This window comes from Micromesistius poutassou (genome assembly GCF_964030765.1).
Source record: "Micromesistius poutassou genome assembly, chromosome: 23".
NCBI lineage: Eukaryota > Metazoa > Chordata > Actinopteri > Gadiformes > Gadidae > Micromesistius > Micromesistius poutassou.
The window spans coordinates 6,589,555-6,616,192 of record NC_140293.1 but is presented as its reverse complement, the minus strand read 5'-3'; the positions used below and the strand labels follow the sequence as shown (position 1 = coordinate 6,616,192).

The following is a 26,638-nucleotide window of genomic DNA, read 5'->3' as shown; positions in this document are numbered from 1 at the left end:
TACACTCCCCCCTCCCTTCACCCCCCCCCCCCCCGTTCCCTCCCTGCCCAAGGGAGTGTGTGGATGTTTATTTGTTGGTTTTGTGTCGCCTTGTTGCCCACTTGCACCGAGACTGCACATGAAGAGCATCCTCCCCTCCCCTCCCTACACTCCCCCCTCCCTTCACCCCCCCCCCCCCCCCCCGTTCCCTCCCTGCCCTTCTCTCCCCACCACCCCCACCCCTCTTTCTGCTCGCATCATCGCCATGGACACTGCCCCAGGAAAGCCCAGCATGGCACGTTATGTAAGCCCTGCAATAGTCTTTGAACCTCTCCCTCTCTCTCTCTCTCTCTCGCTCTCTCTCTCCATCTCGCTCTCTCTTTCCCTCTTTCTCTTTCTCCCTCTGCTTCTGCGATGTGCATCTCTTTCTTATCAGCAGGAGCCTGCCTGAGAGGCCTCTGGTCATTCCTTACTGCTACTGTCTGAATTTTTCATGTTCACTCTAGCTGGTGATGCTGTGCAATTGGCAACGTGATGCTAATGCCATGAAGCATGTTGTGTTGTGATCGTTATATATACACGGGGCCAACGTTATTTCATTCCCCTTTCATCGAAGCATACAAGCATTCTAATTCATTACAAAGCTTTGTATGATACAGAAGGCGGATCTGAAACGGTAATCGACGAAACAAGGGAAAAGTTAATTGGAAACAGAAATTCCATCTTTCGCCGCCCCTGTTGTGCGTAAAATCTGCAAAAAGCTTCATGTTCCTAAGTTAAAGCTGAGGTGAAAACATCTCTGGGGTTGTTGCGTCCCGCTGTGCGCACTGAGGTTTCTCCCCCTAATCTAAACATTGTTGGAGTCTGTGGTGAACTCGGGTGAGAACGCCAAGGGTCTTTATGGGGGAATATTAATCCTCCACAGGTCCTTGCTCTTGAGCAGTATCCCGGTAATGCCTTGGCTGTGGTCGGACCCTCGTCTGGATTTATGACCCACAGACTGACACAGACTGTGATTAAGTGACTGTGAAATCACCCTGGTTAACTTCGGTGGCTACATGCAACCTGTTTTAGTACCAAAGGAATTCACAGACTTCACAATAAAAGCGTTTATTTTTTCTTTGTCTGATAACTTTGAACTATTCAAAGAAAAAGTAAAGTTGAACTGCCTATCAATGCTGAATGCCAGAGCTGCATTTTCCTCAACTGGAATCATCGGTTTCCATTAACAAAAACAAGGGTGTTGCCTAGCAATCAACTACAAGCGATTCCACATAATTGTTTCAAGAAGTTTCTATTTTTCCCTTTCCTCGCAATTAACGTGCAAATTTCCGTCGGGACAACGAGCAGGGAAAGCCTTATGACTTAAAGTTTCCTAGTTTTCCTAAACAGGTGCCTAAGCCGGTTCTTCCCGCCTGTCCTTCCAGGAGAACATCCTGCAGCAGATCCACCTGCACATCGTCCCGGAGGAGAAGGAGAAGGAGAAGGACAGCTGCACCTCCCGCTCCTGCATCACCCACCAGAAGTTCGCCATGACCCTGTATGAACAGGTGAGACCTAGCCACCTAGCCGCGTGTTAGCTAGGATCAAAATGGAGGAATGGTTTCCCGGTTATTTGGTCGGTGTAACCACCAGGATGCGTATGATTGTTTTTTTCCGTGTTAAATACTTGCGATGTGATATTCATGTCGGGTTGCTACGTTTACGCTGGCAACTCGGTCGTTGTGACATCGAGCAGGTAGGAACACACACATGCACGCGCACGCACGCACGCACACACTCCAAGGCCCATGGATCACTGTCGGAGGCGGTGGGGTTGTAATTCATCACGCGCCGAGGTTGGATTAGCCCTCTGGAAAAAGGGAGGGTGTTTCCAGCTTCCCCTCTTCAGATCAGCGATGCAGGATGAGTTACGGCGGGTACACACATATACACACTCTCTCTCTCTCTCGCATGCGTACACACCGGCACACACACACACACACACACACACACACACACACACACACACACACACACACACACACACACACACACACACACACACACACACACACACAAACACACTCGTGCACACAAAGACACACTCGTGCACACAAAGACACACTCACACAGAGAGCCCCCACAACGTCATCACAATGGTCATCCCTCACGGAGTTCCCGCTATCAGTTCGGTCCAAAACACTTCAAACTGCTTTGGAATTGTGGGGAGGCAGGGGGTGGTGGTGATGGAAATAGCTTCCATCGAAATCCAACTTTCTGAGGTTTTCTCCTGCAAAGAGAATGATCCGGTGATTAAAAGGAAATAATGGCGTTCACATAGCACGGGGGGAGCCGTTGTAGGAGAGAGTCTCGTGAAGTGGTGCATCATGGTCTCTGTTCTCGCTGTTGTGGACATCGGCCCACGTTACCAGGCTCAGAAACATAATCACAAAGTCTCGGGCCGTTGCCATGTCCTATTTACTCACACCCACACCACTGCTGCCCTCTGCGTGCACCCAGACTGTAACCAACCACCCAGAGTGTTGTACACCGGGAGCGCTTTCACATTAAGTACTTGATAATGTGTACCCGGCAGCTCCATGCTAACATGTTTTTTGTGTTTATGTTTTGTCCCTCATTCTCTCTCTCTCTCTCTCTCTCTCTCCATGTCTCTGTCTCTTTCTGTTTGTTTCTCTCTGTCTGTCTGTCTGTCTGTGTTTCTCTCTGCCTGCCTACTTTCCCTTTTTGGTTTCCCTGCGGCTTTTCCCACTCTCTTTTCCTCTCTCCCGTCCCCTGTCTATCTCTTTATGTCTCTCTCCCCTTCCCTCCCCAGTCTGTGTGCCGTAGCTGCGGGGCGTCCTCAGACCCCCATCCCTTCACCCAGCTGGTGCATTACGTCTCCACCACGGCCCTCTGGTAAGACAGCGCGGGTCTGCTCCTCTTCCGCCTCCGCCGCCGCCACTGAAAAGTTAACGTTGTTATGTGGGGCAGAATGGACAGGGGGAAATGAGGCTCACGATTGGGTGGGAGAAGCATTACACGACCGTCCCATTTTAAGTGTTTCATGTGCCATCTCCCTCCTGAGCTTCTGATTTGGAGATTGGCCACATTCTCCTCGGTCTTGTGTTTCCTCTGTCCTCACTCCTCCCGTGGTGTGCCCTTCATGTGTGTTCCCAGCACGGGTTGTTTGTTTATGTGTTTTCTACACACTTCAGTGACACTCTCTAACACTTTGAAAAGAAGAAACTTTATCAGTGTATGTTCATGGACGTAGATGCAGTGTGCAGTGTCTGTCAATGCAAATTACTTTGACAAAACAAGCTTAATAAATACTGAAAGAAAACATGTATACTATCATGTTTCTTATGAGCAATTTATGTTCTTCGAAAATAATTGAAGAAGCAATTATGTGTACAACGCAATGCAATGCTCGCTGCTCTGTGTGGTTTCTGCTTATTGACTCGCCCACGCCTCCCTCCCTCTCTCCTCCTGTTACCCAGCCAACAGGTGTACCAGCGGAGGGATGAGTCATTCGGGGAACTACTGCAGGCTGCCAGCACCATCGGGGACCTGCGCAACTGTCCCGTAAGCAAATAACCCACCCCTCCAGATTCATGGCTTTAGTATTGCAGATGCACTGTGAGTTTTTCCAAACTCACAGAACCATTCATCTGTCTGGCGGGTTTATACTGAGGAAACTCCCGGGCAGAGGGTATTTGGTTCAGTGGTCGATGTCTTGCATTCTACAGCTTGATTCCTACCCCCTTCCTGTCTCTATATGACCTTTGAACTGTTAGTAGACGCTTTCAAGGAAAAGCCTATTTTGGCACTTTTTTGTGTCATCAACCCTGTATCTGAATTCACACACACAAAGACACACACAGACACACATATACACTTTTGATAACTGGGCCTGATAATTTACTAAATGGTAAATATTAGGTCAGTATTCCAGAAACCATATTTTGTTCGGTTGTCTGACTTTTATTAGACAGGAACAACGGCCAAAAAGCGTCCTTGTAAAATTCTCAACTCAGTCCGTTTTCTTTTCCTGGACACCTTGTAAAGTTTCAAGGGGGTCGTCCTAGTTCACCGAGACATGCACTGCACCCTGGGTAATGTAGTCTTTCAGTCTCTCTCTAATGTATTCTCCGGCCTTCTCTCCTGTGCCCAGAGCAACTGCGGCCAGAGGATCAAGATCCGGCGGGTGCTCATGAACTCCCCGCAGATCGTGACCATTGGCTTTGTGTGGGACTCGGACCAGTCGGACCTCACGGAGGACGTGATCCGCTCCCTGGGCCCGCACCTCAACCTCTCTGGGGTGAGCGCGGCGGCAGTTGGCTCCATTTGACTTTTGACTTTTACATTTAGGGCATTAAGCAGACTTTTGTCCAAAGCGACGTACTGTACAACCATTAATACACCGAAGGCGGTGTCAGCCATTCAAGGCGACCGCCAAACTCGACGGGAGCGGTTAGGGTGAGGCGTCTTACTCAGGGACAACTCGACACTCAGCTAGGAGGAGCCGGTGATGGAACTAGCAACCCTCTGGTTACAAGTCAACCCGCTCTACCTCCTGAGCTACTGCTGGCCCTGGCTAAGGCTTGTCAAAAAATATAAACTCCCCTTCCCGTAACACTGTGTGTGTGTGCTCACCATGACTGTAATTATTTTGGTGTTCAGCATATATTTGTTGTTGTTGCTTTTCTTGGTAGATATTCGGGACTATTTTCTAAAGGTTGAAAAAGAAAATTGCTGAACAAAAGCAACCCGAAAAAGTTTTCTAAAAGTTTGAATCGGCTAATGACTGCACTGACCAAAGTAGACTCAAGTACAGTTGTTAAGCATAACATTTAAACTCTACACACCACAACCATTCCACAACCCGGGCATAACGTACAGAGGTTTTGTGGTCCGCTGTAATCCAGCGTCCCTATGCTAGGTCCTGTGGTTTTTGCTTAGTTTATCATTTATTTTTTCAGTTACTGCTTCAAAAGTGCCGCTCCTCGCTGTGTTTATTGTGATGAAGCGGAGCATATGCGGGAAATTAAAGCCTGGATTTGTTTCTTAGTAAGTAGGGGCCGTTGCATAAGCAGCCAACACCCTGTGCCCAGTTGGCCGGCGCGGATCAAAAAGGACACTGCTGGCCCTGGGTCAGCTTGTCAAAAAATATAAACTCCCCTTCCCGTAACACTGTGTGTGTGTGTGTGTGTGTGTGTGTGTGTGTGTGTGTGTGTGTGTGTGTGTGTGTGTGTGTGTGTGTGTGTGTGTGTGTGTGTGTGTGTGTGTGTGCGCGTGTGCGCACACACGTCCTTTTCTTATTGAGAATTAGAAACAACAACAAAACACAACAAACTATGGGAGCTTGCGTAAGAGTTTGTGCCTAATTTAACGGGATCTGCTTCTGCTTTCTATAAAGCTGTGTCGGATAACTACTAACACAGAGCGGACACTGAGGAGGCGGGATTATCTGAGCATCAAAGGCAATATTACAGAGAGCGTCATTCAATAAGTATTTAACTCTGAGTATGCAGGAAACACTGTTGTCGTCCAAAAGTCCAGCGTTGGATCAGGCCAGGTCACTGTGTTGTTTAGTGGACCTTTTTTGAGAGGGGAAAAAAAAAAAATCAATGGTGCACAACACGTTGCGTAACACCTCAGCGGGCCAGTAGGGTTATGGCACTTGACAGCACCCTCCTCTTGCGCCTCTCTCTCCATGTTTCGAAAAACATTCCTACACATAGATTTGTCTGCGGCCTCCCCTCCCCCCCTCCTTACACGCCACCACCACCACCACCACCACCACCAATGCTTACATGCTTCCCAGCACAGGCAGTTGTTCCACAAAGGCCTTGATTCATGAGGGGACGTTTCATGTGACTTTATGGAGTGTTAAAGGAAGTCTCCCTCTCCCTCTCTTTCTCTCTCTCTCTCTGCTTTTCTTGCTCTCGCTCTCTCTCTCTCTCGCCGTCTCGCTAACTCTTTTTCTCTCTTCTTTTCTCTCTCTCTCTCGCTCTCTCGCTCTCTCTCTCCTTTTCTCTCTTTCTCTCTCCTTTTCTCTCTTACTCTCACTCGCTCTCTCCTTTTCTCTCTCTCTCTCTCTCGGGTCTTGGAGTTCATTGTTCTCGGTGAGGTGAACCGGGCGTGCGAGAGATTGCAAGTGGGTGGGAGGGAGACGTGTTGGTGTGGGGTACGTTACACGAGTCTGAGGTGTACTTTTCATTCTTTTGTTTAATCGTGTGATTTGTCTGCTGAGGAACTTTGACATTCATGTTATGTAATTTAGATTGACTAACCATAATCCCAACAACAACAATGAGAAAAACTGTTGATTTATGAGCCAGGCAGTTTAGTAAGGCAGATGAGTTTCCGCGGTTGAATAAATAACTTTGTGACAAAGTTAACGCATTCAAAGACAGTCAGACTTAAGTTTGTCTTTGCTTGAGCAGTTTGTTGACATTTCGGTCAAGTGGTTTTAAGAATGTCTTCATTTGGTTCTTAGTATTCTGCCCCCCAGCAGGGGAAAACAAACCAGGGAATGGACTCTTTATCTCTACAAACATAACTCAGTCGGCCTCTGACTTTATTAAGAGCTCACTTCAGACCACTGGTGAAGGCCTCGTTATTAACGTGTGTGTGTGTGTGTGTGTGTGTGTGTGTGTGTGTGTGTGTGTGTGTGTGTGTGTGTGTGTGTGTGTGTGTGTGTGTGTGTGTGTGTGTGTGTGTGTGTGTGTGTGTGTGTGTGTAGCTCTTCTACAGGGTAACGGATGAGCAGGCCAAGAAAGGAGAGCTTCTACTGGTGGCCATGATCTGCTATTCCAGCCGTCACTACTGCTCCTTCGCCTTCCACACCAAGTCCTCCAAATGGGTCTTCTTCGACGACGCCACCGTCAAAGAGGTGAGGGAGGGCACAACGTACCGTTGATGTAGCTCAGCGGGTAGAGCCGGTTGACTTGTAACCGAAAGGTTGCTAGTTCGATCCCCGGTGCCTACACCCTGACTGCTCCTGACGAGCTGGCTGTCGCCCTACAATGGTTGACACCGCCGTTGTGTGAATGTGTGAATGATGGTTAAATGAAAATGTAAACAACATAATGAATACGGACACAACATATTGAGCTTTTGGTCGTGGTCACGTTGCAGAGGGGCCAGATGAGGCAGCGGTCTCGCCGTGCTCCGGAAAATCACAATCTTGTGGGCCGGTCGTCCACAGTCGGTAGAGCAAGGCTTTAATACTGCTAGGGTTAGGGGGTTGATTCCCACTGGGGCCACCCATGCTGAAAATAATCTCTCGACACTGGCCTTTCTCTTGTGTTTTAATTCACTATCTGTCTTGGGTTCCCGGAAACCCGTAATTTCTAAGAAAAGGACACAAATATTTACTCACTTTGACTTCAGACGCCTAAAATGTCGTTAATGAGCCCTTAGCCTTCCCGAAAAACGAACCGTCCCTTGTTTAACGGAGCGAATGCGGAGAGGCCACATGATGGGCACCATACCAGCGCTCTGTGCTCTCGTTCTCTCAATATCAATCCCCCGCCCACGCGTCCACGGCCCCTGATGATCCGGCCCCCGGGGGGGTTAACGTTATTGCATAATGCAAACAATCTATTATTGATTTCCAGAGACCCCGGACACGGTATCCCTAATTACAACACACCAGATGCCCGCCGCTGAAGCACAACTTCCGTGATTGTTCCGTATCGTCAGCGGCAACCAACCTGCGATTTCTTCATTGTTTTGTGTGTGTCTGCAACTTGTCAAGTGCAGTGTGCGTTCGATTCTCAGGGAGTCATGCGTTCCCTGTGTGTGCGCGGGGCCCACCCTTGCTGCCTCCGTCAGCGTGCAGGCGGGTGGGTCATCGGTCCATTAACAAGTGCTGCGTGTGCACCTACCTCTGCCATGGCTCTAACGCGTGTCTATACTATGATTGAACACATGGTGGATGGTCTGTGAAGTCCAGCAGGTTTATAGCCGAGATTGCGGCTAAGCTACTCAGCCCAGCTGCGCGTATGGATGTAGGCACCGTCTCTACATGATGGAACGGGTGTATCTCCCTGCGTGTCCCGCTCCCATCACGCCCCCCTTGTTTCCTTTGTTTTGCGTTTTCTCCACTCCGTCCTCGTTGAGACTCTTCAATGTTTGTTAATTCTGGGTCCGTGTTCCGACTTACTTTCGCTTTTGTTTTGTGTCTGTTCTAGCTTTTTTTTGTTTTGGTCTCATTACTTATGCCGCTTTTCCACCGACAGTACCAGCTCGACTCGACTTTTTTTGCGTTTCCATTGGCAAAAAAAGTACCTGGTGCCTAGTACCAGGTACTTTTTTTAGTACTACCTCCGTCGAGGTTCCAAGCGAGCGGAGTAGGTACTTTTGTGTAACGTAAACAGGCTGCTGGCAACTGATTGGCCAGCAGCTGTAAATGGGAATAATCACTCAAAGATAAGTTGTGTCCGGCGTGGTTGGAATCCATGGACCCGCTTCCGAGGGGGACACTGATCAGCGTTTCGCCGTGTCGCTCCTTTCCCGGGGCTAGAGTAAGGCTGTGCGTGGTTGTGTGTGTTCGCCGTGGTTGTGTGTGTCCGGCGTGGCTGGAGTCCACGGACCGGCTCCTGAGGATCAGCGTTTCGCTGTTTCTTTTTAGTGTCGTTCCTTTCCCAGGGCTCGAGTTTCGCCTCCATCAACGTTACCGTATGACAACAATAGACGCGCAGTCATTGCGCTTTGTATTTTATTTTATTTCCCATCATAACCTTTCCCGGGAATCAGGAAATAGTCTTGATCAGATTCAGATTTCCCGGGAATCGCGTCTCCCGTGATTAAAATCTAAAATCTAACGCCCATGTTGGAGAGGTTCTTTTCTACGACCCACCCACATTGAAGAGGTACTTTTTTTAGTGTTGTGTGTGTGTGTGTGTGTGTGTATTCACACCCGCTGTGCTCTGACCCTGCGTGTCAGATCGGATCCCGGTGGAAAGACGTAGTCACCAAGTGCATCAAAGGTCACTTCCAGCCGCTGCTCCTCTTCTACTCCAACCCCGATGGCAGCGCCATCTCCGTGGACGAGGCCCCGCGGCCCGACAGCAGCCAGGCCCACTACAAGACCTCCGTCAACGGGAAGACCCAAGGTACACACTCACACTCACACACACAGAGACAGACAGACAGACAGACAGACAGACAGAGAGTAAGGGACTTTACTCTAAAATGCTTCCAGTTGGTCATACCCCCTCCAGGCTAGAGAACACCTTTGTTATTTGCTAGTTGCTATGTTGTTTGGCTGTTTCCACTGCTGGTTTCTAATCTGGTTTTGCACTGGAGTTGGTGGCAAAAGTGAGCATCAAACGCTCCATTATCATCACACTGAACAACATGGACTCATTATGTCCTGTTGCTGTAATGGCTTGAGGGGTCCCTGTGATATGTTAACGAAGACCACGGTAACCAGCTCCTGGGAGGGTTCGCTCTGGTGCCCGCCAGCACGCCCATTAGGAGGTGTTTCTGTTCCTCCTCGTGGTCCTAATTCATCGCCTTGTTAGCACCCCTACTCCCAGGCTTTGTGTTACTGCATGAATACTGCATTAGTGGGGGAAACCAAAAGTCAGCTAACTCTCTAATTGGGAGGCTGGCCCGCGACCGGATCTCTCCGCTCTCTCACGTTTCATGTTCTGGTGTCTTTCTGCCTCGGGGGTTGATCTTATATCACAGAGATGACACTGTCGCTTCCAAGAGGAAGACTGAGTTGTCAGCGCTTTGGAAACTCAAGGAGGAAAAAAAGCCAAACCCAGGCGATATAACTATAGCTATATCAGTGGATTATGAATTACTTTCTCTTTTAACGCATGCTGGAAAGGGAGGTGCTATTTTTAACTAATAAGGGGGATTTCAAGTTGAGTGTTGTGGACACGTTGGGAAGGAGAGTATGTGCCAAGTTTTCTTCGTGACTGAGGCTGGTTTGATGTATCTGCAGCACAGTTGGCTGGTAGTTTCTCTGTTTGAACTTTAATTTATTTTTTATTTATATTTTTGGAAGCTGTGTGAATCATTTCCCGCATTCCCTGTGAACAATCTTCGATGCATGCGGTGAAGAACGAGAGGCTTCCGTTTGTGTGGAAAACTATTCACGATGGTGAAATAGAATAGCTTCACATGGCTGTCCCTTCCCAAAAAGACACTATCGATCTCCCACTGAAACAATTCCATTTTATCCTGGAAAACTCTCCAGAGTGTTTTCTGTTTGATTCCGTCTCATGATGACTTAAACGGCTCCACAGGAAAAAGCCTTTTTTCATACATGCTCTCCCTTCCGTTCCCTCCGGCCAGGCTCTGAGTCGCCGCTCCCGGGCCCGAGGCAGCTGGACCTCACCAAGGAGAACCTCAACGCCCTGCTGGGCTCCAACTACTCCAAGCCCAAGACCACCTCCACACTGAGCCGGGGCAGCGGCCACACCACCACCGGCGGGCGCGGAGCAGGTAGGAGAAACCCGTCCTCATCATGATAATCATAGTGTTGTGTTTGCTACTAAGTCAGTTAGAAGAGGCCTTTATTCAAAGTGACTCAAAGTGGATCCGGATACATGTCCTTGATGAGCAGTTAGGGGGTTAGGTGCCTTGCTCAAGGATGAGCAGTTAGGCCCTAACTTCTCATCCATGAGTAAGGCACCTAACCCCCTAACTGTTAGGGGGTTTGTAGTCTTGCTCAAGGTTGCCTACAGGTAGGCTGCGGATATTAGGGAATCGAACCAACAACCCTTCCACTGATGGTCGCAAGGGGAACCACTAGGCTGTCTGGTCCCGTTTCATATCGCTCAGACTTTTTTTGTTTGCTGACAAGAAATGACTTGAAGTGAGTTGAAGGAATAACGTATCCCAGAACAATGGCGAGAGCATAGAGCAGATGAGGAGAGGGGTTGACTCACTCGCTAAGGGCGCATCACTAAAAGGGATTCGTCACATTTGTTCTGCGATTACGCCAAAGTATCGCTCTTCCTTACACAACGTGCCGGAGTGTGTGTTTCTGCACGTATCGGATCTGAAGCCTGTAGTGTGAAATCTGTTAATACGGGTGCGGATGAACGACCACGACCGCCGTATGGAGAGATGATAAAACAGGCCTCTGTGTTGAATCAAATCTGCCTGGCGGGATTAGGGACACTTGTTAGCGGAGCGGGGCTCAGACGGAAGTGGTTGCCCGTGTGCCTGCATACTGATATCAGCAGCCACGACGGCGAGGAGGGGTTTAGCGTAACAGGGGGATGTGACATAATGAGTAAACAGTCTGGGTCTTTGAAAGACAGACACTGCCGGAGGGGAGAGTAAACACAGCAATAGGCGTGAGCGAGGAAAGTCCAAGGTCAGCCTGGCCCATGTGCAGAACCGTAGTCACACGATGTAGACCCCGGCCTGTATACACGTTTTTCAGACAAATGAGGGTTGTGCGGCAAATATACAAAGGCAGCCTTTATACAAAGGTGTTTGACCGAAGTCGGTTGGCGACGATTTTGCCACGTGGCGATTTCGCTCCGCAGTGATTAGGCCCTGTATTCTATACAAATACCTTTCAAAAAGTTTGCTACATGGTAAATGGTAATCCCCAATTGCAACAGGTTGAACAAGTTACCTACTGATAACAGACTGCTAATTGGGTATTTAGCCGATTTAAACCGCCTTTATAGTTTTATGATCAAAGCAGTGTGTCTTTTTTTAACTTAAGTGGGTCTTGTTTTAAAATAGAGATCAAAAGAGTGTCTTTGTGAGTCTTTGCAACTTTCAGCAACACGTCGGGGGCCCTCGGATATGATTTGATGTACTTTAAATTCAGAATAAGCGTCTGCAGCCTGCGTTTCTACAGCCTGTCCATATAAAGGTTGGCTGTTTTCAAGCCTTAGTTCCTTCTTAGCAAGTGCGGCTTATGTTCGATGCAGTATTTTGCTGTTTAGTCGATACGCACTGATATGCCTCATTTGTGAATGTATTTGTTGTGTATCAAAAGCGAAAAGAAACTACAATAAATGTTCAACATTGATGAAGGCACAATTTCAGTTGATATGCAGAGTTGGTGTTGTGTGGCTGGTTGTGTGAAGGTTTCGTGGTCGCTCCTGGTCCCTATAACGGGCTTGGCCTGCGCTTCTCTGTGAGATGCTGCTGCTGCTGACTCCCTCAGAGGCAGAGTGCAGAGATATGCCTTTTGGCATCGGCCCGCCTTCCGCCTCGATGGCTTTCCCCTTGCACAGCAGAACGCGTGCCATGCGTGCATCGATCTGCTTTACAGTCTCCCGCCCCTGCTCTCCCTCCCTCCCTCCCTCCTACGCATTCAGCAACCGGCCGCTGGTTGCAGGGGGAATCACTGGGGCCGCCTCAATAATGGGTGTTAAGCAGCAGTAGTAGCAGTAGCAGTGGGAAAAGTCGTAAATAAGTCTCTTTCTTTGTGGGTCTATGGGAGTTCTCAGTCTGACATCTGCCTTCTTATTGGGTTATCCCTGACCATAAGGATTCAACACACTATGAAACATCTTGCTCATTACTCTTTAAATGATAATTCTGTGTAATGTTATTACGTTTGTTTTTTGTTGCATACATTCTTGTCGATCCATTAAAAAAAAATCCGTAAAAACCGAATCCTTCACCTTGTTCTGTTTTAGTTTCGGGGAAGCTGGACTCCGCTGACCCGAAGAGGAACCTCAGGGAGATCTCTAGAGAAGCAGCCCAGCGAGGCGGAGAGGTCCGGGGGATTAACCTTCCCAGACGAGACCCCGACCGGACGGGACCCTGGAGGACAGAGAGCCGCCTCAAAGGTTTGTTGTATTAGTGGGGCAGCAGATGTACCTTTTTTCGAAGAAGGTACATCATCCAGGACATCCAGGCTGATTTTATATGTGCATTGTATCCGTCTGATTAGAAAACACAATTATGTATTTCAGAGCCAGGCGCAGGTCACAAGTCGATGCTGGTGGTACAAACTAAGAGAAACACACACCCACACCTCCATGTGGGGGGGCAAGAGAATGGATCAACCTTTGCAAAAGCTTTTTTTTTTTTAAGCTTTTGCTTAAGGGTCCAAGGTTGTTCAAAGAAAGTTGTTGGTGCCTGCATGTGTGACGTTGACACCGGTCGCCGGGGCCAACGTGAATCCAGGGGCCAGCGTCTCGCTCGTCTGGCGCTTATGTAAGCGGCCGTCTGGAAGCAATGTGTCAGAAAGGGGATTAAGCACTGACGTCTGTCCATGCCTGCCCTCCCTCGCTCTGACTCACTGAGGAGTGGGAGAATACGTAAACAGAAAACACTCTTGTTCCTCCCTAATGGATTTCATGTTTTCTTTATGCATCCCACTTTCAGACGTCGTTCCTTTTGGTGTGCTTAATGGCAAACCTCAGACCAAAACAAAAAGATCTCATGCAGAGAGATGCAGGGGGCTTCTCCTGTTCTCTCCCCTCCTGGTCTCTCCTGGTCTCCCACAGATTCATCACGTTTTGGGAAAGGGGTTTAACTCCCATGTCCCCCCGTTGCCCCTTTCCACCGATTCCAATTAAGAATCCTCTGGGGGGGGATGACGTCGACCAAGTCAACCGCGCTAACCCTAGCCCGTTAGCGCGCGCTTTACTCCCAATTACGCTGGCATGCGGTCAGCATGCCGGTGTCGGCGAGCCGTGATGAACAGTGCGGCTGGCCAAGGTGACGTCGGTGCAATTACCGTCCGCGCCGGTGGTGCACTCTACCTCGAGAGACGCTGATGAATCTCGGTGACGTCACGTGTTTTGATTTAGCGCCGGAGTGCAACAGTCTGAGGGTGCTTGGTTTCCCGAGGTGGGGGCGTCTGAGACCGGGCGCTGAGGGGGGATGTCGGGTCCCGTCTCTGGGGTGAATGTGTCCTAATGGTGAGGCGGTGTCGAGGTGGCCTTGGAGATTAATGGAGCACAGTGTGGTCCTGGCACAGAGGGCTGGAAGATGTTGTCTTCCATTGACTGGTTTCATCTTTTGCTGGAGGTTATTGGAGATTGTTTAGGGAGAAGGCAGATCTCTTCTGGGTTGTGTGTATGGCGACAAAAGGATTTCAATTTGTTCCTGTTCAATATTCTGTTTGATTTTTGTAGCTTTGGCCTATATGTTACGGGCTTATCAATTATTTAAAGTTGGTGTGGGGTGTGGGGCAGAGTCTGTTTTTCATTAACGATTTAACTTCTCCTCATTGGCCTACATCCTCTTGTGTCCTATTTAGTGGCGTGGAGCAGAGGATAAACGGTAGTTTCAACACATCTGAATGCCACACATTTACTAGTTAATCACAATTCTTTGTCAAATGAGAATTTCAAATCAATCAGACATCGCTAACTGCCTGTTGAGTCTTGTTAACATTTGATCGTAGGCTCAATTCATGGAAACCTAATGATATTCTCAGAGGTTACCTCACAGGTAGTGTCATGCATCCCATAATTCCCTTTTGTATTCCTCATGCCTGATAATGGTTGACCACAGGACCAGGTTCTGTTAAGAAATCCTGAAATAAGCATGAGTCTGCAACAGTAAAGCAGTATGATGCTTGTGTGCGCACACACCCTCATTCACTGACTCACCCCCTCACACACCGTTGTTCAGTCCCAAGTTAAGGTACACCGTCGAATCCCAGTGACACCTTGAATCGTTCATTTTACCTCCTACCCTGTGCTGTTCCCAATATACATTTTGTAAAGTCAACACGAAGTACGCGTTGAACTCCTTGGCCCCGCCGCTCCTCGGGCACACGGTGGTGTGAAAACTGGACCCCTGGTGTCCTTTATTTACACCTTCCACCCCTCCGCTGGCAGTGCCCAGCAGCCCCCGTCAGACACTCCCCCGCCCCCCCCCCCCCACCGCCCCACCGCCCCGCTCCGTATTCCACACACACAGGTCTGAGTGTGTGCGCTGGGCGGGGGCGTCTTTGTGTCCGACCGTGAAGGGTCAAGGTGACAGTGGGAATCACTTTGTTTCTCCTGTTCTCTGGAACTTGATGACACTGAAGGGTTTTGTTTAACGCAAGGTCAGCAGGAGAGAGAGGGGGATGGGTGAGAGAGAGGGTGACATGCGCGGTCAGAAGTTTGTCTTTGTTACAATCGCCTGGGTTGGAGATTTGAATCGTTTCCTGCGTTTCTTCTAGATTGTATTGTTTTCATCATTGTATCATTTATTTCTTGTTAAGTGAAAGGAGGAAGTTGAATAATGGGTTGGCATAAACCAACTGAAACCCCAACTGCCACCAAGTTGCCCTCTCATACAGAACCTCCCTTTCTCTCCCTGTCTCTCCCTTTCTCTCCCACGCAGACCCCGTTCCGGACCGGCCCGTGTGCCGCTCGGCCTCCCCCCCGGGGAACGGCTTCAAGCAGCACCTGCCGACGCGCCTGTACAACAGCCAGGGCAAGGGCTCCACGCGCAACGAGCGCCACGCCTTCATCGGGGGCCGACCGGCCTCCCACGACCCCCCGCGCTCCCACGACCCCCCGCGCCCCCACGACCCCCCCCGCCCCCACCCCAGGACGCAAGAGCCCCCGCCCGCTGTGGCTAGCGCACTGCGCGGGGCCCCTAGCAACAACAATGGGGGTGTTCGTGGTGTTCGTGGCGGTGGTGGTGGTGGTGGGCACCACAGCCTCCGCAGGCTGGACCCCCTGTCCAACGGGTACGATACGGACAGCAGCCAGGACTCCCGGGACTACTCCAGCAGCAGCGGGCGCTCCAGCCGGCCCTGGAAGCCCATGCGGGAGGTGCTGAACGTGGACAGCGTGATCAGCGCCGGCAGCGGCAGCGCGTACTCGTCCAGGCCGGACCGGAGGCCAGCCAGCCCCGGCAGGAGGAGGCCCAACAGCCACTCCCCGTCTCGGGACCGGGAGCGAGACAGGGACCGGGAGCGAGACAGGGACCGGGAACAGGACAGGGAGCAAGACCGGGAACCGGACAGGGAACCGGACCGGGAGCCGGTGGCGTGGGGGAGCCGGGAGGAGCACAAGCCCAAGAGCCTGATGACCATCTACGAGGACGAGTGCCGCCAGGACATCGGGGGCAGCCGGATCTCACTGGACTCGGACAGCAAAGGGGGGTGGGCCCCGACTGGGGACCGGGACCGGGCCCGCCCCCCTAAGGGGGTCCCCACGGCGCTGAAGGTGCACAGCGACCACTGGAAGTTCCAGCGGACGGAGTCGGGCTACGAGAGCAGCGACCGGCTGAGCAACGGATCGGCCAGCTCGCCCTCAGTGGAGAACATCTCCTCCAAAGAGCTGAAGCCCATACCTGAGCTCCACCCGGCCAGGTGAGAAGGGAAACGCCCACCCCCCCTCCCACCCCCACCACCACCCCACCCCCGTGTTAATGGTTTTCATCAGCCTGTGCATCGCTTGTTTTATACCGGCGGGGGTATTTATTGGGGTGCTGCCCTGTGCGTTCACTGGTACTATTGCGTCCAGTATTTCAGCATAAGCTTCTTTTTAATCCTGTTAGTGAAAGTGTTTTCTATAAAAAAATGTTTTTTCAAGGCAGATACTGGAAAGGGCCAGGAGACGTTATTGCATCCCTGGCTCCGCACAACAATGAACAAGCCTACACGCCGAAGACAAGGCTTCCATAGAGACAGCTAATGGCTAATAATGGCTATGATCCATTTAGTGATTAATGCGATGTTGACCTTCTGCAGTAGTGATATCTGTGATTAAGGGACAGGGGCAGCTGAATGGGTGACCGGGCAGATGTTTTCACATCGCATCTCTGCAATGCACTCCGAAAGAAACCAAAAGGAGATGGTTGATGTCGCGGAGGCCAGTTACGAGGGCTCAGTGTTCAATCTGTTAAAGTGGTTCATGGGGTGAAGAGCGGGATCATATCAGTGCAGCGTCTCATAAACCCTGCTGGTCTCTTTGTATTTCAGGGACCCCTATCAGCAGATAAGAGGCAACGATGTCAACGCTGACGTCACGCTCTCCTCCTTCTCCTACGGTAAGTGACTGGTCTTTCACCCTAGACACACCTTTTTTGTTCCAGGTCATAATTATGTGTGTCACAAGAGCAGTTGACACAATACATTCTTGTGTTATTGTGCAAAAGCTGCACCGGCTGGGAAGATGTTTATACGTGTTAATTTCTACCGATGGAGGTAGAGTGGGTTGGCTGGTAACCGGAAGGTTGCTGGTTCGAGGTGTCGCTGAGCAAGGCACCTCACCCTGACTGCTACCGACGAGAACACTCAGGGTAATATTGTATAGCGCTGTGAGTGGCCACTGGTTAGAAAAGCGCGGTATAAACGCAGTCTATTTACACTGCAAAACCTTGTTTACCTCGTCTCACTTTAAGCGGCAAGCTCACCCTTTCTTTTCCGAGTCCTCAGCTCCTCGTCGTCTCTAAAACTCCTTCAGATGTTTGCACACCGCTCCGGTAAACACCGGCTCCCAGCTACGCAACGTTGGCTGATGAGGACCGGCGTTGAAGTGGGGTGTCTGCTGTGGCCGTGTGCAAACACCTTCAAACCCTTTCAGAGCGCTGTGTGCCCTGCGACCCACGGCACGGCGCGTATACGTACCGCTTCCACTAAATAATGAACAGCTTCTCTCACCCACTGCTCATTATCCCAGAACACACACCGCACCACACCGTGCGGACACACACACGGCTGTGAAACCGTCACCACATGGAGCGACATGCGTAACACACCCGCTTCTGACCTGCATTTCTGAGCACGGGCGTGGCCTCTCGCCTTGCGGTTGTTATTTCTCATCAAGTGTTGTTCAGTGCGGTGAGGTCATCTGGGTTATCGGTGAGACAACTTAAGAAACAAGCTTGACTTCTCCTTCTTGTTAATAGTCTACTGCCTAACAAACCTGCTGCAGCATAAACAGCCCTGCTGTCTCTGCTAGTTCTGGTTTGCGTTTCTCAGTTGGCAAGACAATGCTTCTTCAACCTTTTTTAATATCAGTACATCGGGGTGTGGTTGTATTTTCCTTTGCGCCACATCTCCCGAGTAATGCGTGTACTTGGTTTGGACTTTCAGCCATCTATTTACCATATCACAAAGGTGTATTTGAGGGCTGTGGGATGCTTTTCCCATGATTTATTACCATTTTCCAGTCTTATAATTTGCCGATATGATTACTGATGTGTGTTTGCGATTATTATTATCATTATCTGTTGTTATGGGACTCACCGCCCTTTGTCCGCACCCCTTTGGGTTTATCTCCTGCAGCACCAAGTCAACACCAAATAGTAATTATCTGTAATTCTACAAATAAGGCTGCACTGGCCATCCGTCTTTCATAAAACAAGCATTGTTGTTTCGCGTGGACTTCCTTAACCACTCTTACCGTGATCCAGCCACTGTATCGCTCCCCTACAATGGGTCATTACCTTGATTTATCATCCGTGCGTATGGTTAAGGTCAGGCCGTTGGATAGCGTGGAAACACTGCGGTTTGTTCCTTTACTAAACTTGACCTTCTTTTCGCAGAACAAAGTTAATATGTCACAAAAAAAACCTGCATTGCTCAGAAAATTGCCAAAGAATAGAAAATGTGTTTTATCGCCATGAGAAATGTGTTCTCTGTATGATAATTGTTATTTTATCCGATAAATATTCTATTTTGTATGTTGAGTGTCTCGATTTTTTTTCAGGTACACTCATCACACCGGGGTGTGTGTGTTTGCCCTGCTGCTGCATCCCAGCAGAAACAGGAATGACTCAAAATAATATTTATTCAGCAAAATCACATTTTAACCCTCTTGACCGCGGCCGCTTGTCGGAAAAGCCTGAACATGTCCGGCCGCGATAACACTCCGTCCTCCTAAACAAACCGCCGCGCTGACATTAACCCAGTGAGAGTCTGAGACGCCTGTCAGACTCCTGCTGTCCCCTCGTCTGGCACACGGAGGTGATGTATCGACCCAGAGACCGAAAGGGAAGGTCACACATCCAAAACCTGTGAAGAGGCCGTCACTAATTCCCACGCTCATGAGCGGGGGGGAGCGGGTTTTGAGCTGAGGTTGCCGCCGCGCCAGGCTGTGCCCAGCCAGGCATGACTCATCTCTGTGACGTTGTTTGGGCCATGTTTTCTCATGGTGCCCTTTTAGTTTCTTGTTAAGCAAGGGTTTTACATTAATTGTTAAAAGGTCTGCTAATGTGGCATGCCTGAACGGTTTAAAGATTTCCTCCTGGAGTCAAATGCCAAAGTTCACGATGGGGTCGTTCTTATTAACAACTGCTTGTGAGGAGACTTGTAAATGTTTTATGGTGTTTCTGTGGGTGCCGTGTAATATTTGATTTACATTTGGGAGTTCCAAGGTACTAGGCAGTGGAAGATAACTCAAAATAGGTTCAATTATCACACGCCCATCATCTTGGCCTTGATTTTGGCCGAGCATGATCCTCAGCCCTGACTTATTTTTCTAGTGTAAAGCGTTTGTGAGCAGCTGCTGGTAAATGGTTTCGACAGACTCTGTGTGTCTGCGGACCAGTTGGCTGAGGTTCAGTTGTGGTACGCTGGCGTGGGCCGGCCTTCCTGGGAAGCCTGCGATAACTCCACACACAAACCTTCTCACACACGGACACAGACAGACAGACACACATAGACACATAGAGACACACACTTATACACACACAGACACCGACCGACACAGATTCACAGACAGACAGACAGACCATATATTGATATTTAGGGTGGCGCAATTCATTTGATTTCTGTGTTGGCAACCTGACCTGCTGGATGAAAAAGCATGCCCGCCTTGGTTGCCTGTTCCAGAACCTGTTCTCTTAGCATGTTTCGTTCTTGTACATCCAGTGAAAGTATAACTCAGGAAACTCAGAAGAGGAAGGACTTTATGGTTTCATAGCAAGGGGTTTAAGGTAGTGGGTTACCTCAAAAGCTGTTAAGCCGTGTCCCTCCAATATATTTGGGGCCTGCGGCCGGCTGTCCTCTACTGTAGCTAGTCCGTCTCATCCACAGCAGACTGTACTTTAGTCAATCTTATATCTCCCCCCCCCTCACCACTTCCAAAAAACTCCAAAGGCTGAAATATGTCTTTACCGCAAGTCCAGGCATTCCGGTGTGGGACTTTGAGGCTGTAACTCAGGAACTTGTCTGATTTATCCGGCTGGGCAGAGGTGGGCGGGCTGTCGCCGATCCGGTGTCCAGAACATGAACCGAGGTGCCTGGGATCGACCAGGTTGATCCACTGAATGAACCGCCAGCATCCTATCCTTTCATCGACTTGTGGAACATTTTACTCCCATACTTGGCCTCTCCTCATGTATAGACATTTATTTTCTCCATAAAGTCGGCAAAATATAACCTTATTCCATCATTCTTAAGAGTGTATTAGTGATGGGTGGTTTCTTGCTCCCTTGGGGGTCTTTCCTTATGATGCGATCTTTCCTCTGTGTGTGTGTGTGTGTTCGTTCTTGTTCCGTAAAGAGAATAGATTCTACTTAGCAAGGCTGCGATGTGTTTCCGCCCCTGGGTGAGAGAACATTTATACAGAGGGTCGTCAGGCCGTTGGATCATATTAACACACAAGATAATAGAAGTGAGGGAGAAAGGAAGAGCAAACTAAGACATGCTGACTATTTTTGTCTAGTTCCTTCTGAAGGGAATCGACCCATGATCTCACACTTCCAGCCCCTCTAGCCAATGGGCATTGAGAAAACCCTTTGGGGGCATGTTCGAAACAAATCAAAACATTGACATCCAATATGTCTGGAAACTTGACGTCTAGGACTGCGACGAGCCAGACAGAACATGTGTCTAGGTTTCATCTTACTTTTGTGCCAGATTTTTTTTTAAAGTTGCCGTAATCTGTTTACGGTAATCTGGTGTAATCTAAAATCCAGCCTCATCCGTCTGCAAAACCAAACTATATTCAGCTGCAAGTTAATAATTGATGTTGTTGGAATATTATTCAAAGTGCGGACACTTTGACACCCTGCCTGAGTTTGGATTTTTTCCTTCCGTGCATAACCGCATGGACGTGACTAGTAAATATGCCACAACATGCAATTTAATGATGAGAGGAGTAACAAATCTCCTCTCTGTAGAGTTAAAATAAACCTTAAAAGTACAGGAACAGGTTGTCTCGCCGGTGCGCCGACAGCAACATCTAAGCGCTGTCAAAAGGTTCCCACTGAATGTCTCGTGGTTGGTGAGGAGGCTGCTTCCTCGTGTCAAATGAAAGACAGACTCCAGCATCAATAATTGAAACGTGTCAAGTGGCTTGTTTATCCTCCCCACCACTTCCGCCACAAGCAGACGTGACCTCATCAGCCCAGACAGACAGATGTGACTGTGTGTGTGGAGATGATGACTGGATTGCGTGCATGTGTGTGTGTGTGTGTGTGTGTGTGTGTGTGTGTGTGTGTGTGTGTGCTTCTGTCTGTCTGTCTGTGTGCGTGTCTGTCTGTGTGCCTCTGTCTGTGTGCGTGAATGTGTGTCTGCCTGTGTGTGTGTGTGTGTGTGTGTATTTGTGTGTGTGTGTGTGTTCCTTCACTCTGGAATGGCGTCAGGCGTGGACACATCTGTGGTTTCATTCCACAGACATATCTGCATACATGAATACATGATGTATGAATATATATGTGTGTGCATGAACACAGGGACCAAGCACCACGCGTGCCTTTTCATATATATATATTTATGTAATTTTTCTAACCCGTCTGAGGTCTTGCGGGCATTTCTTTCAAAGTGCTGACTCTGAATACGTATGCGCTGGCATCCAAAATGGAACTGGAGACAAATTAAGCAGAGTTGCATTAACTTTGAATGAATTTGTGGAGTTATTTTTCACCACAAGAGTCCGACTCATGAATATCTGGTCACATTTCTACATGAATAACTGCCGGTTGCTCCGATGTGTTTCGGGGGTGCGTGCGTGCGTTTGTACACATGGACGTCAAATGTGCTCAGGCAGTTCGTTCACTAGTGTAATGGCGTCCTGATGTCAGAGATCCGTGTGCAAATGGAGACACCGGAGCAATATACAAGTTAATGTCTCACAGGGAATCGTTCCCCGGGCCAGGCCACTGGGCCGGGGTGCAGCAAAAACGCATTCCAGTGATTTCTACAGCATTACGCTGTTTACAGTCGCTTGTCAACAGGAGCAAAACAAATGCTGCCACATGGGGGGAGTTATCAGCTTAAAGATGCAGCCGCGTTGGGGGGTTGTGGGGGACGGAGTCCCTAGTCCGACCCTCCAGTGTAATTGCGCGCCAGCACAAAGGATTTAGCTGCTTAATACTCCAACTGAGGGTGCCCTACGGCTAAAATAGTGGTGTGTGTGTGTGTGAGCGCGTGTGTGTGCTTTGACAGACTGACAGGCCACAGATGTTACTCCAAGTTCCTTACTGGTCCCAGAGCTTTAATGCTGTCTTCTGATTGGGCGTTGTGAATCACACCCATGCAGTTCACTGACAGTTATCTTAATCGGTTAAGCAGACGACTTTTGCAAACATATTTCCGTTATTTCAATCTACAAACCAAAGAGAATGGGACATGCATTAATGGGACGTAGTGGGGAAATCCACCCCCCAAATCAATGTGGCGGTTCACCCACCCCCTATTTTGTTTACACGCTTCTCGTCCTTTCCCTCTGTGTAGCGTTGGCGCTAACTCTGCTATCGTTGGCAGAGTGAGTGCAAGGCTAACCGGGGCCAGAACATCGACACAGCTTCCCTTTCGGGGGTAGCCCTCTGCGTGGCGGGGTCAGCCAGCGACGGAACATGGAGAGCCACGGGGCACTCTGCACTAGACCGCTACACCGCCACTGTCTGTGTACCGGCGCAAGCCCCCACACTGACCCCTGCGTGATTATCTAACATGTTTTGGAGAGTGGGGGAGAGAGAGGGAGAGAGGGCACGCGGCAGTAGCCTCTCTCAGATATAAACCCATCATGACAGATGTTAAGCCAGTTTATTTGTTTATTTATTTCCCGCAATTTATTTGTTTATTGACGGGCCATGGCCGACGGGCTGGTGTCTGTCTGGCCGGGGACTAACCGCTGTGGCTGTAGTTATTATCCGTGTGTAATGCCGTTACGTTTCCTGCCTGTCCTCTAGGTGACCGTGGACGGAAACCACAGGATCTCAAGGATCCCGATCCGATGTCCACGTCGTGCTTGCAAAGGTAAAAGGAAATTTTGAATAAAAATTAAAATCGCAATCAAAGTCGCAATTTTTTTAAATGACCGGTTGGTAAAATTGAATACACCCTAATCCACAGGACCAGAGCCTTCCGATACACCCCGGGCCGCCTGGAGAAGATCAGCAGCCCGGAGAGCGACCGGGAGGAGAACGTGGACGGGAGCCCGGAGCCGCCCTACCTGGCCAAGACCAGCAGCTCAGAGTGGAACAGCTCCGACGACCTGGCCGGCCCCTTCTCCGAGCAGGATGACCCCCTGCCTCCGCCGCCCCTGCCCCCCAAGGACTTCATCAGCTGGCCCAGCGACTTCCCGGGTCTCGGCGGCGACGCAGACCGGCTTCGGGACTCCCCGTCCTCGCCCCCGGCGCCCTTCCTGTCCACCACGCACCCCACCTTCCGCCGCTGGATGGAGGCCACGCCCGACCACAAGCACTCGTCCGACTCCAGCTCGGGCGGCTCCAAGTCGGGGTCCTCGGACCAGGAGCGGAACGACCTCTCGGCCAGCGACAGCGAGAAGGGGTTCTCCGGGGACGGGGACGCCACCCGCCGCCGCCACGCCGCCGAGCGAAGTGAAGCTCCCCACCACCTACTTCTCGGTGGACGGCTGCATGACAGACACGTACCGGGCCAAGTACCACCGCCGGCCCCCGCTGCACGCCGTGACGGAGGCCTGGGGGGAGGAGCGGCAGGTGTCGTCGGGGGAGAGCGATGCCGAGGCACGCCGCCTGCCCACGGTGGAGCGGCGAGTGCCGGAACCCGGGAGAGGGAGAACGGAGCTGGGTAAATATTCAGAAAAATGCATACTTGAGAAGTTGCATGAATGCGAAAAATGCATAAATGCGTTCTTGTACTCGCCGTTAGCTTGTATTGAAATGCCTTTGAGATGTTGTACTTAAGCTGTATATTTTTATGATTCTAGGTTATTCTACGGCAAAGAGTGCTGCGAGGTGGAACCCGGTGACTCCTAAAGGACTTGATGAACACGGGTTCCTCTGAGTTCCTCTGAGTCAGAGCAACAAATGTGAGGAAGACACTGTGCAGAAGGACAATGACGAATCTGTGATTTTTTTTTATTATTATTTTTTTATTAAATCCTCTGAGTGAAGGGGAGACTTCAACATGCTTGATCGACTCATCTTCCCGTTGCACAGAAAATCCGAAGCGCCAAAGAAATCGATTCCCGAAAACGACATTGAAAGAATGTTACGAGCACCAGTTCCTCCTTATGGCTTTGTAAATACAACCTTAACACAAATTTCCTGAAGCGTTCGGAAGCCATAACACACCAGACTGTGTTAGCGCAGTGCTAACGTCACTCATAGCTCATCCTCTTAATGCCATTGCATTTTCCGATGTTATTAAGTTGTGAGAGGTCTTCTTTAATCGTGTTTTCCTCCATGTTCTTAGAAGGCATTCCAGTGCTGTAAGTACACTCATTAGCAGAGGGTGGAAGAGTGGTAGATTTGTATCTTAGAATGTCGCCATGTTGCAAGTTAAGCTAGATAACGGCATACCGTCTTATCCCAAAGAGCCTTCTTCATGCCTTGCAATAATTACTTCGGTGAGTTTTTTTTTTTTTTTTCAAATTTACAGAAATAATTGGTTTAAAAAAAGATCTGTGGAGTTTGTTTTCGGTACATGACTTTGCTATGTGACTGCGTGACTTTTAAGCACTTTTTGAGCTGAATAAATGTGGATGGCCTTTTCTCTGGGGGGAGTCTGAACTGAGAGAGCGGAGTGTTTATGAATAGTGGACTCATTTGAAAGTCATATTAACAAATCCTCACCAGCGGGAGTAAACGGGGATAAATAAATTATAAAGAGCGCTCTGTCTCCTTGCGGTTCAAAGCCCCCACAGCGGGTAGCGGTTAAACCAACAGGAGCTTCGGGAAAACCAACCGCACCTGAAACGGTTCCGGGCGTGCCTCACCGGGGAACATCTCACAACACACACACAGAGGATCTGTACCAGAATGTCTTATTATAAAATACAGCCACCTAACTCCCCCTCCCCTTAACTCCCCGTCCCTTAAGAGGTCGTCAGCATGACTTCAACCTAAAATATGAATCCATGATTCCATTCAATCTACCTTTTGCTCAATCGATGGGAAGCTTGTGAATTGTTGGCCTGGAATGTGATGGCCGTAAATAAATCCTAATGCTGTTGTTTTCTTTATGTTTAAGGTCCTGGATTTGTTTTATTTTTATTTTTTATTTTTTGTTTATTTGTCATGTTTTCAAGATGGCAGGAGATTGTTGTGGGTTAAATTGCACATGTATAGGATACGAGAAGGACTAAGATAGAGCCCAGTTGGAGGGCGAGAATGTGGTGTTTGTTGTTTTATTGGTGAACAGGTATCTGGCTAATGCTCTTTCTGCACACACCCCAGTCTCTCTCTCTCTCTCTCTCTCTCTCTCTCTCTCTCTCTCTCTCTCTCTCTCTCTCTCTCTCTCTCTCTCTCTCTCTCTCTCTCTCTCTCTCTCTCTCTCTCTCTCTCTCTCTCTCTCTCTCTCTCTCTCTCTCTCTCTCCAAGCTACAAAGTCAACCATCCCTATAGGTTTGATGTGTAACATAATGCTGCATTCCACTTTATTTTATGTACTATGTCTTAACACTCCCTTCAAATACTCCTTTTGTTTTTTTATAGGTCCTTGTATGGGCAAATGTAGCAGTGCTATCACTATATTAATGCCTTTTACTATCAATCCACGTTGGCGAAGAGTGTAGACGCTTTTGAGCATGTCTTTGGGAATGGAAATGCTTATTTTTAACTGATTATTTTGCTTGGTCCCATTCCTGAATATTCATCCTCTACTTGGTAAAATGCTGGAGATGTCTTTTACAGTTTTTCGATGGTATCAACTGTTTTGTACATTTTGGACAGAGTAAACTGCACAGTGCCTTTTGTACTTTTCTATGTTCTCGACCATTTGAAATACAATTATCTGTAAAATTCTTTGATTTTCAGGATTGTTTTGTAACAAGATATTTTGTTTGTATTAATTATTAAACCATTTTATTTATGCGGTGGTCTGTCATTTTGGGTGTCCCCCGATGCCTAGCGCGTTGCTGCCTCTTGCAGCATATTTGACTGAACTGCAACTTTTGCCTTTCAATGGCTGATACTCGCATAATAAAAAAAAGACAAAACTGTTCAGAGGAATCGCTTATGGTTCTGTTTTCAATACAGAATCTATAATTGATCATTTAAGCAATATCACACGAGAGGGAGTGCTGTTGTACTGTATATCAGCACGGCTGTGATTCGGTCGTAGGCACGAGGCCGCAGGCCGAGTGCCGCAGATAATCACACCGTGCTGATATACAGTACAACAGCACGACCTCGAGTGTGATATTGCTTTTATACAACAGTGCTACGAGCACATTTTATTAGTTAACAGTAATAAGAAACAAGAGATTATGATTTGTTTGTTTAGTAATCATTTATTCGGCTCCGCCAACAAAAATAGTTCCGCAACTGAAGGGAGACTAGGCTGTTGCCAGGCAACACATATACAGTACATAAACATTCCTAGACACAAGCTCGCTAC

The 26,638-nt window shown here is 49.1% G+C and overlaps 1 protein-coding gene across 1 annotated transcript in view; it reads left to right on the top strand.

The window, feature by feature from the left end:
- Positions 1-26,110, top strand: part of usp53a (ubiquitin specific peptidase 53a) — a 36,734-nt gene extending 10,624 nt beyond the window's left edge. The window contains 14 exon segments of the mRNA XM_084487409.1: positions 1,407-1,529; positions 2,795-2,877; positions 3,462-3,546; positions 4,136-4,282; positions 6,710-6,859; positions 8,918-9,086; positions 10,282-10,431; positions 12,600-12,752; positions 15,253-16,231; positions 16,844-16,911; positions 23,005-23,071; positions 23,168-23,630; positions 23,632-23,866; positions 24,006-26,110. Of these exon segments, the coding sequence (XP_084343535.1) occupies positions 1,407-1,529; positions 2,795-2,877; positions 3,462-3,546; positions 4,136-4,282; positions 6,710-6,859; positions 8,918-9,086; positions 10,282-10,431; positions 12,600-12,752; positions 15,253-16,231; positions 16,844-16,911; positions 23,005-23,071; positions 23,168-23,630; positions 23,632-23,866; positions 24,006-24,082 (2,949 nt within the window). The 3' untranslated portion in view covers positions 24,083-26,110.
- The last annotated feature ends 528 nt before the right edge of the window (positions 26,111-26,638 follow it).